General features: G+C 38.1%; 1 protein-coding gene across 3 annotated transcripts in view; it reads right to left on the bottom strand.

Annotated features, from left to right (window-relative positions):
• MAP3K20 (mitogen-activated protein kinase kinase kinase 20) overlaps positions 1-19,397 on the bottom strand; it is a 90,793-nt gene that overhangs the window by 44,521 nt on the left and 26,875 nt on the right. For all 3 annotated transcript variants that reach the window (XM_027733540.2, XM_027733541.2, XM_039387981.1), the window contains exons 3-9: positions 16,113-16,200; positions 11,796-11,897; positions 10,953-11,018; positions 10,408-10,436; positions 10,157-10,294; positions 4,166-4,252; positions 547-621 (exon numbers count right to left, since the gene is read on the bottom strand). In XM_027733540.2, the coding sequence (XP_027589341.1) occupies positions 547-621; positions 4,166-4,252; positions 10,157-10,294; positions 10,408-10,436; positions 10,953-11,018; positions 11,796-11,897; positions 16,113-16,200 (585 nt within the window). The remainder of the gene's footprint in view (positions 1-546; positions 622-4,165; positions 4,253-10,156; positions 10,295-10,407; positions 10,437-10,952; positions 11,019-11,795; positions 11,898-16,112; positions 16,201-19,397) is intronic.

Here is a 19,397-nt window from a genome sequence, read left to right as displayed (position 1 = left end):
GTATAGTCATTATAAAGCTCATCATTCGTCCTAAGGGAACAGATTAGGAAAGATTTAATGTCAATTCAGAATGTGTTGCTGCTGTTGCTACCCATGTTTTACGGATTAACTTATTCTTTAATTACATTTGTGTTTTCAACACAAGGATGGCATCAAAATTGGACCTTGGAATAGGTATTTCATAACATGATGCTCACATACATCCAAGAAAGATCAAATATTAACTATTGAAAGAAAATATAAAACCCGCCATTTTTCCACTTGCTCCAGAATGGCTAAACTTTTGCCATCTTACCATATTTCCCATCATTGTCTTTAGTAGTCAGGTAAGTTAGTAGCATAGTAGCTCTTGATTAAAAGTGAGACAGACATTTACATACAAATATATAAACCCATTAAAAAACCCCAGCCCTAGCTATCTTTGTGAAGAAATGTGTTTTAGCATACATCAATGGTGTCAGCTCAGAGTTGTCCCCCACAGAAATACTAATGCACTTTGCAAAACAAGGCTGGGGGGGGTTAAAAATCAAACACACATTAAATTACCTTTGAATCAGCATCCCAACACTGCTGCATCAGTTCTGCAAAACTTCTGGGACAACTGCTTGGAATGGTTAATCTCTAATGGAAAGAGAATGTACCAGTTATTGGAAGCATTTCCCTTTAAGCTGCTACTAAGAGACTTCCTATAATAGCAACGCAATTAAAAGAATTAAAGCACATTCTTTCTTTAAAACACAATATAAAAAAAATATGATTGACATATTAGAAAGAAAAATCAAAATTATTAACTCTAGCAAGACGTACAATTAATTTTTAATAGACCTATAAGAAAGGAATGTAAGAAACGCACAAATGGAGTTCCTTAAGAAAGCTCAGGGAAGAACTAAAAACAAACAGCTTTTAATACTAAAACATAATAGTTTGTGGAGGTTGCTGCATGTTATTTTAAGATGCTTGTCAAGACAGGGATAATGTATAGCCTGCCTTAATTCCTTTCTCCCACACAGATGATCTAGCTGTACAATACTATAATCAGTTTTGACACACAAATGGTTGAAATATAGATTACATTAAGTGAGTTAAAAAGAGTTAGGTGAAGCTCTACATGACACAAGAGATGTTTCATGAGCCTGTGGCCAGAAGGATTAATGAGAACATGCAGATCTCAGAAAGCACTCCCAGAGCACAGTGAACTCATAAATACTTCCTAATGACTGAAGACAAGGAGTTCTTGGTTATAGCCAGGACCACTGACTACAGAGAATTAGTTTGAAGCTTGTTTGATTTCATTTGCTGAGAGTTTTAAGCCATGAAAAGATTCACTCAGTCAGTCTTAGAGGATTTTACCTTAAGAGTCTGCCTCCAGACTGGAAAGCCTAAAAGCAAATCCCTTCTCACATACACACACACTCTCGAGTTGACTGCAAGTGCTTCCAACAATATGACACCCAAAGATCCCCCTGCTCTCACTAACACAGTTTACTGACTTCAGATGTTTCATATTAAATAAATAACAAAAAAATGTAGATTAAAAACAGTTCTTCAGTGAAAATGAGTCCAAACAGCCTCCTCAAGAGGGATCATGTTGGAAAAAGGTTCCTTGTCCTCTAACAGGTGAGAACCAGGTATTATAGTCCTGTTCAGAACAACCTACCAGGAAGACCCTTTGATCTGCCCTACTATTGCCATTTCAGAAGCAAAGCAGAGTAAGTTGTGTCGAACTCTACCATCATATTGCTGCAGCATAACCTGCAAAGCCTTACAGCAGCCAAGAGTAAAGAGTTAAAAAATTCTGCTCCACAAGCATTTGAACACCATGAGAACTGGAAACATGAAATATAGATGCAGGGCACTGCAGAAGTCTGATTATTAAAATAATGTAATAACTTAAGATTATAACTTAATAATGTAATAACAAAGGTTTCTGTGCAAGAAATACATAGAAATTTGTACAATGCATAAACAAGTTGTACTGGTGCTTGATCTCTGATTGAGTCATTAGCCTAAAAATACACTGGCTAGTCTTGCTGCAATATTGTCTGTAACCCTCACTGTTCCAGACAGTGGACAATCAGTTGCAATCACCACTTGTCTCACTTGTGCAGAATGTCACCTATATAATATGTAATATAGAGGTAGCAGGTTTCAAAAGTGTCATATTATAATAAAGATCATATTTCTCAGTGGCATTTATTATGAGATCATGCCTAGTATAATCTGAACTCTCATGCCTTTCATTTCTGGCTTAAAAAAATTATACAGAAACTCTACCAGAATAAAATAACACTGAAATTATAGAGAGTCAAAAGAGATCCATACAGAATCATTAGAATCTACATCACTTGTTGGCCTCAGGATTTGCAAAGGGGATTTTTCACCTTATGCAATTACACTTTGGCCTCAGTCCAAAGGCTCTTTTAACAAGAGCCTTGCAGTGCAAAAAATGGAGGACTGGCTCAACAGTGATTCAATCCTGTTGTGGACTGGAAGCATGCAATCCCATTGATATCAACAGATTGAACTGAGAACAGAACCTGACCCTTACACTTGCTTTGGGATATAGGAAACTAAGAAGAAAAGCAGCACAAGCTGACTTTTACAAGGCTTATGCTGAACTCAAGTCATGGCCGGAAAAAACAAAAACTGTGCAATGGCCCCTACAGCCTTCTAAAAAAGATGGTAGCAACAGGTTAGTGGTACCTGGCAGGCAAAGAGCTGGCTGTGAAAATGTCACCCCTTAGGTTTCTTCAGCCATGAGTAAAATAGTCATGTCCACACTTTGTTCATACCGTATTTTACACAGTTCTTTGGCCTGGAAAACTATAGAGAAATGTGTGTTGTACTCTGTCATCTTTCAGCACGTGACTACATCTCTTTAAACATTCCCAATGCTACTTTGTACCCCTGATGTAAACTGCAGGTAGCAGGCACAAGAAACAAATACTGTTGATGGAAGGCTTTATGGTTACCCCTTCAAAATGATGTATGAGGCTTTTCCTAAACTACAAGAGTGTCTTTGTGCCCCCTGCTCTGATAAACGCAGTAGAAGACCACATTCATAATCTTCACACTGTTAGTGTAGCATTTCCAACTAATCGATATATCACAGTGTCACTCACTGGAATTAATCCAGTCCTCAAATAGAAATAAAAATAAAGGGGGAAAAAACACCAATAAAAAATATTAAACTAAGAGGAGGAAACCTAACTCCTCTGTTAAACTCTGAAGCATTTTGAGAAACAGTTTATGTAGAATAATAGAAACCTGTATTGTACAGCCACTGCCTTGCCATTGTAATGTTTCCCAAGCTTCCGCTGTGTCTAGATAGAGGAGGTTTCATCTTTGTGGAGGATTTCCATGCTTGTCTGTGTGTGGTACAGTCACAACTTTAAATGTTTTTTAAATGTAGTTACTGTCTTTGATATCAAGGGACTATGTGTTCAGATATACGCTCACATGTCCAACTAACTGAAAGCCTCAATTTGTGAGAAGAAGAAAAGCGAGGCTGGGGACACTGTACAAACGGTGTTTACACCACTGAAGTGCTTTTGAAATGGAAAGACTCTGCATGAGGAGGCTTGCAGCTATGCCACAGCCTTGCCGATACCAGTGAGGAGCTCATCTTCAATGTAGTGTTGAACGTAGGTGGCAAAACTGTAATTTCTCTCTTTTTTTTAAACTATTTTTTCTTCTTTTATTTTTGAAATTTTCATCTAAGCGGCAGTTTCTTGTACTATAGTGACTCCTGCTGGGAGAGTTAAGTTGAAGTAGCTGAAGGTCTCTTACAGATATATCAACTCCCGGCCAGTAAAAAGATGTCCTAAACGCAGGAGATGGAGTTAAACTGTTCCCCTACCTTGGACGCAATGGCTTCTTTCATCACTAAGAACAAACCCCTAGGTTTTACAATTGAGACTGAGAAACTAGTACAGTACTTGTACAATTTTTGATCTACAGCATCACGACGTGAAGCTGCAACAATTAGATGTAAAGGGTCCATTCATGAGGAATAACATCACTTTGACCCTTTGTGTTAGCTCCTACTGCTAATCTTTCCATACGCGTGAACTTACTTTCAATTTGAAGAAGATGAAAAAGTCTTTTGCAAAACCCCAATACTGTTTTCTGATCTATGTACCTGAATGTAGAAACGTAGTCTTACCTCGTTTTTTTCCACTACAAGCCAAGCTACTTGTAATCCTTCCAAGCCTTTAAAGGGGACCTCCCTTGTTAGCATCTCCCAGAGAACCTGGAAGGGAAAAAAAGAAAAGAATTTTTATTTCTGTACTTTGTATTTTAAATACATTATTAAACCTTGATACAGCACTATTCTGTATCCAATTACCAGGCAACCAGTTTCCATTTGCAGGAACTTGGACCAGTGTTTGTGTGCAAGATCTTCTCACTAAATTAAATTGAATGTTTCTGCTTTTTTCCTCTACAGAAAAGCCAAGATGAAAAACTGGGTTGCTTTTTTACTTTCTTTGTACACTACAAAGTTCACATTTGGCAGTTGAGACTTGGGAAGACAATGAACTCTTCCTCTCCTTCTCAGCCCCAACTAGACATATCTTTGCTTTGTAGTAATTTTTCATTTAAAAATATTTCTATATGATTGCCACCAGTGAATATTATCCAAAATGTATTTTGCTCCTATGATATGCCTATGAAAATATTAAATATAATTTTGCAATCAAAACTGTAATTGTTTATCTCCAAGTATGTGATCACGTTAAACTAAGCAATATATAGCATATATAAAATTACTCTGTTCTCCTCAAGATTTTATGTACGTATTGTACTTAGATATAGAAAGATCTCCTAATTTTACATGCTCTTAGTGCTTTGGTAACAGTACCTGAGAATCTAAGCTACTCTGTAGAAAAGAGCCTGGCATCACCAAGAAGGCTTCAAGTCAATGAATCCAACTTGGTTTTCTGCCATTGGGAAAACATATTGGAATTCAACCAAATTAATAGCACTTTCTACCTCCACTTGTATATGTCCCTTTTTTTTCTTAAAGCTGAACCTTCCTATATGTATCTTGTTACAAATATCTACAAATTTTTTCTTCTGCTCATATACCAAGCAGAACAACAACAACAAAATATTTTATGCAGGATTTGCCTAAATGCATTAAGATCCTTATGCAACTCTCTATATCCTCCCCATTTGGGTTAGTACCCAGGTTTATTCCAGCTACATCATTTCAAATGGATTGTGGACAGCCATGAAGATAATCAGAAAAAAAAAAGCAACAATATTGGCAGACAGAGGTCAAGAAAAAAAAAAGCATTGAAGCAGAGTTGGGCCTTTAATCAAATGAACAAGGTACACTCCAACAATAGACCTATTTGAATAATTCTGCTTGAGTCAGAAGACTGACTGGTAAAGGTAAGGGTATCTTGGAAAAATAAGGACAGTTTTCCTGAGAATAAGAAATATATGGGGGAAGTTATCATAGATGTATTCAACTATCCTGTTTGCCTCACTTCACTCCTTTTCGAAGAAAAATAAGGCACCTCAACTAGTAACTCCAATGATCACCTCTGCTGGTAGAGAAGGAAATTTAACTCTGAGAGGAGGAAAAAATTTAGCAGCCCCATGTACTTCAGATAAAAAGGCAGTGTACAAAGCAGTCAGCTTAAAACAAAAGCCCCTGGATCAAATCAAACATGTAGTTGAGCAACCTTGTAGAACCACCTCATCTGTATGACTGTACCATGAAATCACAGAGGAAAAACTCAAGTTTGCACAAGATAGAGCAGTATCTAAATATATCTTCCAAGTAAAGAACATAATGAAATACACATTAAATGTCTTCAAGAGCCTTGAGCTGGAAAACTACTGCTGTGCTACCTTTCTTTCAGAAGACTAAATTGTAAGAGCTGTCTCGTCTCATTCATGCATGTACATTTGTGCAGAACATTTTGCACCGAATTCCTTTATCGTGACACCTTTAGTGTTTATTTCCACTGCCTGTACAGGTCACTGCCTCCCTAAACCAAGTGTTAGCTAAAAACACTTCAAGACTGCACACAGATGAAGAGAAAAACAGCGATCTGACACAATATGAAGAAGTTTTCTTAATGTTTTCATTTTACTAATAAATTAAAATAAAAGATCCAAAAGTGGGATGCTAGAAATCCTTGTATTTACTTATACAGATTTAGAAAACATTCTAACAACGATGCAATTTTAATATTCAGGCCCGTGGTATAGATAAAGCATTTCCTTCCATCAGTGACATATCTCTATTTTCAGTTTTATAGGAGCTTCAATCCCATCTCTTGGACTAGCTACCCTGAATCATCAGCTAATGTGAATGATTGCATCACCAGTCTTTTAAAAAGCAGTAAATGGGTACCTTCTGCATTCCCATTTGCCTCTTCCTCTCCCCAGGGTCACTGAGCAGCAGACAAGGACCTTACCCTGACTTACCCCAGCCTCTTTATTGCGAGGTATGCTCTGTTCATTTTCAGAACTGGCTCCCCAGCTCACTTCACATGGAAATCAATTTATCTTCCATTTCTGGTGTAAAATCTGAGACTGACATGGTTCACATCCCCTCCCACCCCGATGGTGAGGATCACCTGCTTTCCCAATCACATCACCTCTCTGTGATGATGGACAGCAGGTGCTCACAGAAAAAAACAGCCAAGCTAGAAACAATGATGAAAAACAAAGGAAGGTCATTTAATGTAGGGGTTTGTAACTTGTGGCCTCTGAAGACATTGGGCTCATCTTTGCATAGAGGAACAGAATGGAGAGATAGTGGTCATAGCATGTGTGGTCATCCTATACACGAAGCTGAGAATAAGAATTACGTGGTCTTCAGAAAAAGCTCATACACTTACTTCTGTCAGCTCAGCTGTGCATTTCAGTTCTTATCCTCTCAACTATGTGACAACAACCCAAAGGAAAAAAAACAACCCCACAATACCGCCACCCCATCCCCACGCCAGTGCAAAGCCAACAAAGATTCAAAGTGCCATTTGGGTAGGGGAACATTCAAATGAGTAATTTGAGGAAAAGGAAACACTCTGAACATCTTTACTGAAAAAAATAAGCGTTTTCTCCTGTTAGGAAACTGTCCACAGACGATGGTCAAGAGCCACAGTGAGCGGAAGTACAGCATGAGCATTAGCATTGCACTCATAGAGGTGCTGCCCTTAGGCATGAAAATTAGGTCACTCTTCTCTGCATTGATCCAACTGCAGTTAAAGATCACATAATTCTTTTCAAAGAGAGTAAGGGATAACCCCTGGAGCTGGCCAACATTCCCTCTATAAATAACGTATGTTCTCATAGCTACAGCAATGTTTGAACAGCTGCTACATTTAATGGCAGTCTCTATGCCACCAATAGCCAATTAATGGTTTTACTTATCTGTTCTTGTAAGTGATAAAATAATTCAGCTACATCGTATAAGCTTTCTATGATTAAACACATTTACACTGATACACAAACACACGCTGTGGTGCACTACAAACAGTTCTGCCAGAATAACAGATTCTGAGCATATGTCTTCATGATTTCAAAACAGCTTTTTGAGTGACACTGTCATTCCACATACACTTTCCTATCTGGCAGAGACGCGAGGAATAATTTTTGAGCGACACACAATGGCACGAGTCAATTTCAGGGTTGATCATTTTTAACACTCGGTATCTGTTGTCTGGAAATGGATCAGAAAAGAGAATCTCAGCATGGCTGAAGGAAAGTGCAAGATCTGTCTTTGTGTTGTAATAAATCTCCTGGAACATTCAGCTTCAGCATTTCATGGTAGTATTATAAATTATTTACTATATATCCCAAAGAGAATACATGGACCTGTTTAACCATCCATGAAGAGCAGCACAAGGTAATCTGAACCTTAACTATAAACATGTATACAATTGTTCACAAAGAGGAAAATTCATTTCAGTTGAGAAGCAACTCAGACCTATAAGGTTGCAGAAAGACTTCGACACTTCATGGAAAAAAGCTCTCGCACACCTTAAGCAGAATATTTAAAATCACAGACTGGTTTGTAGAAAGAACAGAGTGTCAGATAGAAAAATAGCAGAAAAAAAATTAAAGAAAACCATGGGGAAGATGACAAATATTGCAAGTGGAATATCTATTCCTAGCATCTTACTAGTTTACATTTGAAAGGATTCTGTTCTTTGTTAAGAGGACTTTAACTGAAGAAAAGCAGATTTGTCTCTCTAGCACAAAAGCTGCTGGCAAGTGTTACACTTTGAAAAGGGATTCTTTAAATTTTGTTTTTATAGATGATAAGAATTTGAAGAGACAAAAATACCCTTTCTCAGATTTTTTTTGTTTTCAGTCCCCTAGCTAATTCTCTGACAGTCGTAACACTTACAGTGAGATTCCAACCTTCAATGTTATATTCAAGCCATCTCTTGCTGGTATAACCCCACTAGGTCAGTAATTTCAGCAACAGAGAACTCTGGCCACTGCCGTTCTTCATTTCTAGCCCTGTATCTCCTCCAAAAATTATGATGTTCCAAGACTAGACTTACAAAAAGATTGACTCCTAAGTGTTTATGAATTCATAAGCTTCTACTCCCAGTAGAACACATTAGCTCAAAAAAATATATTAAAAAATGTGGGTCAAATATTATTAGACACTCTAAAGCAGCACTACACATCCATAACAACATTAAAATATTCTGGTAACACTGAACTGTTTTCATAAGGAGGGTAGTTGAGTTTTACCTCTAAGCACAGAACTGTCAAAGGAACCTTACTTTCTGGACAAGGAAAAACAAACTATGCATGACATACTGTTCCCAAAGCACTGTTAATACTCCACATGATAAGATACTAAATAATTTCTTACCTTCTCCCACATAGAGAACATTACTTATAGTCAATTCAAACTACAGGAGCAGTTTGAGCTATAAGACTATGTTTGGAATTTTTCCTCTAACGTTTTTGTTCTGTTTTGAAACTGGAATGTTTCCCTTCAGTGGACAATATGTGATTGCTTCCAGTAACAGTTTACATTAACATTTACATTTGTTAGCTTATGTTCTCTCACTGTTTGTGACCTAGTTCAGTTAAGCAAGCAAGGATTTTGAATCTGAAAATATAGTCTTTTTCTCCCTCCTTGCAAAACTTCAACCTTTAATTGTTAAGTGATGCCACATCATCTCTCATATATTTTTTTTCTCACTATAAACAACTGTTTGGCAAAAGGTTTAAGTCATCCTCCATTGGCACATCAGCTTAGGTACGTTAGCCATTAGGTGCAAGCCTAAAAACACAGTGCCTCCCTCACATCTATCTACTTCCATCCCTCAAAAAGAGGCAATACTTGACGAGTACTGAAGAATTCCCCATTCTGCCACCCACTGTTGAATCCAAACACAAATATGATTAATACACAGATATGCATGGAAACTACAGTCCTTTCCTTTACCCCTCGAAGTACTCTTCACTGTCCTCTGTCAGAGAAAGGCTATGGCCACATAATTTATCTGATCACTAAGGCTATTTCTAGCCTATTTTGTATTGCACAGCAAAACCAAATTAAGAGCTTAACTGTGGACAGAGCGAAGTAATTCACATTACTGAATCTGAAAATCTGACATTGTGGTGAACTACAACTGATTGCTCACCCTTCGGAAAACCCACAAAGTAATGCTGGGCTTTTCTATATTTTCCGATGGGTAGAGTCTCTGTTCTCACAGGTAATGATAGCAGGGTCTTTTAAACAATTAAGAATAGAGCAGTGGCTTACTTTTTATTATATATCAGTGATACTCCATTTTAGGGAAAGTAGAATGCTAATCATTTCATCCTGTTATACCCCTATTACAAGACAACCTTCAGTTCCACAAAAAAACACAAGTAGAGATTCATGACTCAGGTTGTTCAATGGTTCCTGAAAGCCTTTGAACATATGCTGAACAACTGTGGTTGCCCTACACTGGCATGCTGCTAATCTAGTCAGATCTTACTAAACATGCAAGACACTATTCTTCCTATCATTTTCAAGCATGTAATTGAAAATTATGGATCAGTCTTAAAAGAAAGTCTGGGGTTTTTTGTTGTTCTTATTTAGAATTGCTGTTCTTGCATCATGTGAATTCTGTCACGCTGGACAACTGCTACTACTCATAGTAAAATGAGAGGCACTCACCACTCCATACGAATATGTGTCACATGTTTCAGACACTGGAAGACTCTGAATAACTTCTGGGGCCATCCATGGAAAAGTGCCCACTAATGACATGTGTGTCGTATGGGAGTGGAACCTTGAAGCACCAAAATCACAGATCTGGTAAGAATAAATAAAAAATTAAACAGGTAATAGAGTATCAACCTCATTCATTAAACATCAAAACATTGACTCAAGCAGCATCTCTCTACAAATAATTAAAGAGTTCATACCTTTAACACACCATCAGCAGCTATAACAACTGAAAATGAAAAAACAAAAGGTTAGAAGAATGCTAAAAATAAACATAATATGTTTTCACAGCAAAATACTTTGTTTTTTAGCAAGACAAATGATCTTATGGTGAGCCAGCACTTGAATGTGCACACGTGCACAACTGTCCTGGTTTCTTTGAGAAGCTTTAGAGAACATCTATTGAATCCCTGCAAGCCTTCGAACAAATGCAAAACCTTGCAGGCCTTACTGAGTTCAAAGATAGCAACACAGATAATCTTTGCTCTCCCCAGTGTAGTTAGGCTTAACAAGAAGCTCTCTGGAAGACTCATTAATAAAAGGAGAAAACTGAGGTGAGACCTAGACTTATTCTTGACTATTATCTCCCTGTGTGCATTATGAAAATTTGTGTCCCTCCTATCCCACGACTGGTAGTGGAAGTTTCATTTTAAAGTCAATGTTCTGCAAATTTCATAAACAGCCATCAACTGCTAAGTACAGACTGCACATTGAATATGTATTACTCAAAAGCTTGCTACTTTACCATTCCTGGACTTCAGGTCCCTGTGGATAACTTTCACTGGAGCTTCCATGTGTAAATAGTGCATTCCTACAAAAAACAAGGGAACAATCTAGTTAGACAGCTGAGCAGGGCCATCATGAATCTGCAGTCATGTTTCCTGATTCCCACTCATTGTACTTGTTACAAACTGGCATACCTGTATGCCATACTGACATGCTGAAGAAGTAGTAAAGCTTCCCATAATCTACTTTGAGTAAAAAGCATTAAGCAAAGCTCATCCATCTATCAGAGCATCTATATGGATATGCTAATGGTTTTTAATGTCATATATAGTTATTTTCTCTAAGGTAGTGTCTACACAAGGAAGCCCGATATGAATTTACCATTTGTTCATTAATTTACACTAATTCTTGTGTGGTCAGTCATAGAGAACACAAAGGATGGAACAGCTTATTCTATGTTATTATGTGAAGAGTTTCAGTATGGTTGCTGAGAATAAACCCTCAGCTTCCTTAAATGCCCCAATTCAAATCAAATGTAAGGGTAATTATGCACTTTACCTCATAATTACTCTACATCAGCAAAATTATCCTCTTGGGACTCAGGGGCACACCAGAAGTAAAACTGGCTCATAGAAGCCATTTTCACTTCAGAGTATTTTGGATTCATAATAAACAAGGAACATATTAAAAACCACAGTGAATGGGCTTTGCTTTTTTTTATGTATGTATGTTTGGTTGGTTGGTTTTGTTACAATTTGAATAAGAAAGACTACGAAGGCTTTCCTGACTTCCTAAGGAAAGCATCTCCAGCTGTACACTTTGCTAGCTGTGTAGGATAGTATATACCACTCATCTAACTTACCTTTAGCTATGTCAGTTGCCCAGGTCATGATATGATCCATATCCATCTCTTCACTTTTGTTACTATTAATGTAGTCAAACAGTGAGCCAGCAGAAGCATACTCTGTTAAAAAACAGCAACAAACAAGACATTTTAAAACATAGCACCTAACGTGAAAGATGTAATAGAAACTCTGCCGGTTCCAGAAGGAAGTCAACCTCTGGCTTAATGACAAAGAATTTGGGTTCAGCAGCTAATACTATTAGTAGTGTAGTAGAAGAGTGGTAGTTTGTTCTGACTACCCCAACACAGACATAATCTACTGCTAAGGAAAAAAACCTAACAACAAACAAAGTGTAATCATATATAACAACAGACATTAAATTGAAAAGGCATTAGAAAGGTCTGGCATCAAGAAAGATCAGGCAAAGCAGTTCAAATTCCAGAGTAAAAGGCTCTGGATGTTCCTTGTTCAGGATAAGCAAATCTTTTTCTTAATTTCTCTTAACTACACCAACAAAATGCCACAGTAGGATTCTATGGGTACAAACAAGGGTTTTTGGGGTCTACTGGTGTTTGCAAGTGTGGCAGATGGAATCCAGTCTGACTACCAGAGCTGTATGGCTTAAAGCAGGAATAACATGCTAGTTTCACCTACACACATTTAGGTGTGAAACTGGAGACAACTGAAACCTGCACAGCACCACTTTTATATAACCTAAAATTCTTACTTTTTTACACAGCGAATTTGCCGCTCTTGATCAGAAGAGCATTTAACATATGAGGTTGGTGGTATCAGATCCATCTTACTGTTTCCAAAATCAAGGATACTCCCCACTGGTAAGCAGTACTGTGTGTAAGTGATGCCCCATAACAAAGGGCATCTTTTTTTTTAAAGTAAACCTACATGTTAAATATATATTATTCTGTTAGGAAGGAAGGGTCTCCAAGTAGAAAGGGAAATTAAAATTTTCTTTTCCTATTTCCCCATGGAGGAACAGAGTAGCAAATCAAATAATTTGTTCATGAAAAACGGAAGGATGAAACTAGAAGCCTAACCCTGAGATATGCAGAACAGATTTCCTTGTGCTGTAGGTCATGTACAGCAGTCTAAAGGCTGTAGCTCTTCTGCTTAGTATTTATTTAATAAGTTTTATACTTATTTAGAATTCATTCACGTTTTACCAAAAAAGGAAGTTGATGAGATGAAGCAGCTGATACATTTTCTTTTATCTGTTTGCCATGACAGAGCAGGCACATGCCACCACATGTAGCCCAAGTAGCACAGAGATCAGTGGGATGCAAGGAGCAACTTAAGCCTTTTAGCCCCCTCTTTCAAGACTATTCAGTGTGCTTCTCAGGCAGAACTTAGAACCTACTCACAAGACTCAGGGAATCTTCACATCATTTCAAAGCAGCCACAAAATCATTGCCACTAAGACGATACTGAATGCATCTGAATTTTGTTAATAATAATAATCAATGATTGAAACATGATAGGCTAAATGCATTAAAAAAATTTATACTGTTCCTTATCAAGGAAATCAAAACCACTGGGAGACTGTTGCATGGGGAAGGAAGACAAGGAAGGAGACAAGACTGAATCTGCAGCCTAGAACATGGTAGGCCAGATGAAAAGATTCCAGTGCTAAATGAAAGAGGGAGAAAATAGCAAGTCCCTTGAAAGTAAACACTTAAGTGGCAAGCAGAACCTCCCACTGAAAGGACAGACGTGTTGCTTCTGATGTCACCGACAGAAGAGTAAGCTGCTGACCCGCACATTTCCACAATTAAAACAGAAGCTTTTTTTACCCACGATGTCATCATCCGTCTTATAAATGGATTCTTCAGGAATAGGTTGGCTGCATGCTTTGCATGCCTTTACAATGCATAATTTGATCCACCAGGGTCAGGGACAACTCAGCTCCCCAGGCCCTTTGCCATTCTGTGTGAACAGAGGCAAGCAAGCTTTTATCAACAAAGCTCCACTGTTGGTATTTATTCTGTGTATTTATTGTGCCTCAGGTTTTTACTAGGAGCTTATGGATTTGGATATCATATCGCAAGTACAATGTTCTGTCCATAACGGAAAAGAAATATTTGCTTTAGAAGGAAACAGTCTGAGTGCCTGACTGGACCCACCCTGTGATGGGCTGTGGGATACACCATATGGTTCTGTGCAATGGGGGCACAAGCTCTGAGAGCCTTTTGGGAGGAGGGAGCTGTGGTCAAAAGCCACACTTGAAAGCTAGACATTGAGACTGCTGCTGACAGACAGCCAGTGACATCTAGAATGATGTGATCCATGTTAGCAGCTCACCAGGCGGGATGATCTGCTGTAGCGCTGACATACATCCCAGCAGGAAAATGTGTTTTAACTGCAGATGTAACCTTTCTCAGAGAACTCCTCGACAATCCCACATAAGATGTTATGTGCAGCTAATACTCAGTACATGCCAATGCTTGGCTGAATGCTTTCATCTCCATCACTGAAGAAACATTAGTTTCTCTGCATTTCTTTTTGTTTGGGATTTTCCCTCACAAGAAATGGATCTCTGACTAAACACAGGATTAAGTCTGCAACACTGATGGCCATCCGGAAGATCATGAAGTAAAAACCCCTCTAAAATGTATTTCAAGTACAATTAACATTTCTTTTCTCAGAAGCCATTCTCTCATTTGAAAATGGTGTGGGGAAATGGAGCCTTGCTTCCCTTCCAACCCACAGGACTCTGGTCTCATTAGAAGTTGCAGGGAGCACAGTTTGCTAAAAAAAAAAAAAAAAAAGCTTTTTTCTTTAGCCAGGGTGTAATCAGAGCTCCCCAAGGAACAAAGTGGTTGAACTATACACTATAGTCTCTTTCTCACAGGTGGTTGGAGTCCCTGTTCTCAATAACATTATGAATTACTTTAGCTGCTGTCTGTCTGTCTCTCCTGCGACTGGTAAGCAGGTCAAATGTCTCCAAACACTGACCTTTTGCAAGATCAGACTGAGGCCTTCTGATCCAGACATCATCCCAGGTCATTGATTACAACTCTGCTTTTTTACTCTGCTTGCTGGTTTACACTTATTACAGTTATATTAAGAAGGGTAGTAAAATTTCATTACTTGATTTATTAGTTTTGTATTAATTTTATTGCTTCCAGAAAGAATTCAAGTTCCTGTCTACATGACATCACCAGTACATTCTCTGAGCAGTGTAGACTGTGGTCACCCCCTACATCTCTGGAGTGCTGGCTGCCACACCAGACCTCCACTAGGCTTATACTCCTCTGGTGAGCAAAGCCTCCCATGCTCTGAACAGTGCTGACGCCCTGATGCGCTCCCACCAGAGCAGCTATCACCAGTTATCACTGCTGTGATAACCAGATGTCTAAGAGGCAGGTAGAAATAACTGAATTTTCACAAGTTCTGACCACCATCTGAGAACCAATAAAAACCTGAACAGCAGTGATTCAAACTGGTATTAAGACTTTACCACACACAAAGACTACTCTTTGCATCAAACTTTGAAGTATTTGAAGTGACGTGACAAAACATGCCTCTTAATTCACACTTTGTGGGTTTTACCTCTCTGAACATTTATTTCAGCAGATGGGAAATTGCTTTGCTTTGTGTTTACTTTCTACAACTATATTACATAGTTTTTCCCACACAGAAAAGGGAGAAAATTTTCTATCTGGACCAATTCCCAGGTATGGGTAGGAAGCTTAAAGTGGTGATAGAAAAAAGAAAACACCACCAAAAAACCCCAACAAAACCATAAAAACCAATCTCTGCATAATTCTAGGAATGTCAGAATGAATAAAACCTAGTTTCCAATGAATAAAGGGAGTTGTCTTATGATGTCTTATAAACCCTTGACTTTATTTCAAGCTCTTCCCAGGGCTAGGAACTTCCCACTCTAAATTCTCCTATTTTCAATACAGGCAGAATTCATGGTGTAGCTTTGCTCTGAGCAGACTCTCAGCCTTCCCTTTTCACAGAACCTGCCAGAACTTCATATCATGAAAACCTCTACTTCTGCAATATGCCAGTTGAAATGGAAAAGCAATTCTCAGAAAAGGGTAAGAGAACACAGTGAAAGCTACTGTTTAAATGAGTGCTGAGTTTGTGCAATCCCCTAGGCTCCACCTGCCTCCACACTGCCTCCAGCCATGCTCCAGCCTGGTTCCCACCTCCAGCACTCCCATTTACATTGAGGCAGATGGTGCCAAGCATTCTAACATTCAAACAAGGGCAGAACAAATAGCAAAACACTGAAACAGGGTAAAGCAAATACTTTGTAACATTGGAGTTTTGCAGAATCAAGAAAAGGGTCAGACAAAAATCCTTACCTGTAACTATGCCATAGTTTGGAGGTTCAATGACAGCTCCGTAGAACTGAATGATGTTTTTGTGACTGAGCACACTGAGTATTTCTGCCTGTTGAAAACAAACAAACAAGTTAGACAATTAAAATAGGACATTTACTACGATAGTTTATTTTATATCCCAGTGGGTATACACATATATATAACATATATATAAACATACACATATCTAGGAAAGACTGTTCACAAACACTTGGCATTTGAAAACCTTATGAGAGAGTTTGGCAGATGAATGCTTTGTATGTTTGGGGGGAAAATAATAAATTTCAGACTATTCTTTCATGGCCAAGGCACAGATGTAGAAGTTAAGTCTTTGGAAAAACTGAAGGCCTTGGAAAACTTTGTTCAAAGAAAGATCTGGGATTTTTGGCAGAGCTGCAGCAGTCCTATCCAGAATTTGTGTTTATGCACAAAGTACTATGGGTTCAGTGAGTCCAGCACTTCAGGCTGTTAGAGCATACCATGCACACACGGCTCCATCCAACATTTACTGGAAATGCGGAATTTCCAGGCATGCGCTGTGGAGTCTGACTGGATACGCACAGCAAGCACGCTTGAGATTGCCAAATAGCCAGCAGTGCAGCTGAAACTGCTCCTCAGAGCAGACTACAGATGTTTGGCAATTCTGGATAAACATACAAAAACCTTCAAATTCCACTTGAACAATGCTGCTAGGTTTGAGAAAGAGACTGCAAGACAATGAGACTCTATCCACAGAAATTAAGACATACTCCCTGTAGTTTTTGAGAGTAAAGGTCAGGTAACTCCTTCAAGATCTCTGACCAGTTTCACCTTTGTAGTTTATTAAAATAAATACTCAAGATTTTAGATGTTTTTACACAAATATACATATTATACAAATACAGATACATACTATTATATATTTTTCTCCACAGTAATAATGCATTATTTTAAGAGTTTGAGATTATGTTAACTCTACACCAGGCAAGAGCATCTAACAAGATCACAACTCCTCAGAACTTACCAAATGTATCTGATCTGACAGATCCCTTAGCAGATCCCTTGACTGCCAGTGGGAATGCTGCTGTTTACCTGTAGGAGTCTTCATACAAATTCTTAGATAACTGACAATTAAATTATATGTAGCAGATTCACTGAAAACAGGAAGGCTATAGCAGTTTTGCAAAAAGCCATGGTACATCAGCTAGTGCTACTGTAATAAATGTAAAGCTAAAGCAAAGCAGTATTTTTTTTGGCGGTACCATGATACATGTGCCTAACTGCACGATTACAGATAAAGGCACCACATTACTCATTTTTCTGCTGTTGTTGTTGCTTAAAGCCTTTTCTGAGTAACTTCAACACAGTTTCGAAGTAAGACCTTTATCTTTAGCTAATGCCTAGACATTTACACATATTCAATGAAATCTTGAGACAAGAATACCACAAACAGTTAGACAAACTATCCAGAACACCTTATCTTGAACACCTTGGTCAAGAGGAATGGAATAAAGCCATCTTCTTCTAAAGTACTTAAAATCCCATGTCTTCAAAGCACTGTGCACACCACCTGCTGTGGTGTTTACAACACAAGTACTTCAAAAGGTCATTAGAATTAAATTGATGGGTCTTACATTTAATTTTCCCATGGTGTAATACATTTAGGTCTTAGCTACACAACTAGTATTAGATCAGTCTTTTCAGAGAATGATTAAAAATGCCCCATGATTAACACATTCAAGTGCCATAGCTGCCTATTCCACAACAACCAAGTGCAGAACTCTGTGACACTCTTCCCTGTCACAGAAGATGCTGCTGGATCCAGTGAAAGCACATCAGAACCAGTGGACAAGAGGAAGGGCTGGACCAGCAGCAAAACCCAGACTGACCAATCACCTCAGTGCTACCACGAAAGGGATAGCAAGAAAGATATGAGCATTGGGCCAAGAAGACAGGTACTTCACTGCCACAGGCAAACTGACACACAGTGCTTTTATTATTTAGAGATGCAAAAAAAAAAATTCTAAGATTATCTTATTTACATGATATTATACACTAAAATAATATTCCAGAAGTATGAAAAAATACCGTGTTGACCATGGCTAATACCATCATCTTCACATTGATGTTCATACTCTTATCTGGGATTTAAGAGACACCAAAGCAAGATTCCATCTAAGAAATATGGAGATGCACCTTCTAATTTTCCACAGATACCCTGAATGAAAAACTGGGAGGGAAAAATTTGCCCACTCTTTTTAAGGACCATTATATCTGACAGAAATCTTTTTTAAACACTTTTAATCACTCTGCTGTTGTTTGCACTAGCAATTCTAGATGATTCCTTTCATGTTTTGTTCTTTTCAGTTGCTGTACATCAACTGTGAATTCCATTAGCCAATTTAAAGACACTTATTCCTTACAGTGAGAACCAGATGCAAGTCAGTCCACATCTTTGAAGCTTTTGTACTATTTTTGACAAGAAGTGCCATATTTCAATGAAAATGACTTTCAGATAGCAAATTACAAAGTGATGGTTAAAGACTGGTATTTCAAAGGTCTCTTAGGCACTAACAAGAATATTCAGAATCACCTTTAAGCATCAAACTCATACTTAAATCCAAAATGCCTAAATGCTTGGAAGAAAATCCTGTCATGCATCTGTGTCTAAAGGCCATTGAAGAAGTCAGCCCTCACTGGCTTGGGCACAACACTCTTCCCTCAGTAAAGCTGCTTTCTATCTTATGCAAGCTAAATGAGTACCAATTTCCTTCCTAACTAATGAGGAAAAGTAACAAGTATTCAGCTATTTAATTAATGTTTTGTGAAAAACAGATTTTTTTTTTAATGTTGTATTGAAGCATAACTAGTGGGTTCTTCAGCTGAAGGAAAGGCACTCAAACATGTAAATACAAACTCCCTGGATATAATATAGAGACACAGTTAGACACACAAGGTGACTGCAAGAGAGCTTAATATTATGCTTAGTCCCATGATAAGCTTAGTCCCAGCCTGTTACTGACCATCAAACTACACTAAAACCATTCACCCTGCACTTACATCACAGGTATGGATGAAATTATGCCCTCTCGAGTCCTGCTGAACTGCATTACAGACTAGATGCCATTTCTTGAAGGCAAAGAGATTCAGAACTCTAAACAAACCTAATCCCCTGTTTACCTAATTCAACCACTATCACAAAATCTGAGGTCAAAGCAAATTACACAGAAAACATTTTAATTTAATTCTCACTCACTGGCTTACCATAAATCAAACCCAATTCATAAG

The sequence above is a fragment of the Pipra filicauda genome, unplaced genomic scaffold (assembly GCF_003945595.2).
Source record: "Pipra filicauda isolate LSUMZ 115617 unplaced genomic scaffold, ASM394559v2 scaffold5_size6683894_pilon, whole genome shotgun sequence".
NCBI lineage: Eukaryota > Metazoa > Chordata > Aves > Passeriformes > Pipridae > Pipra > Pipra filicauda.
Note: the sequence above shows the minus strand (reverse complement) of the source record. Positions and strands in the feature narration are given on the sequence as shown.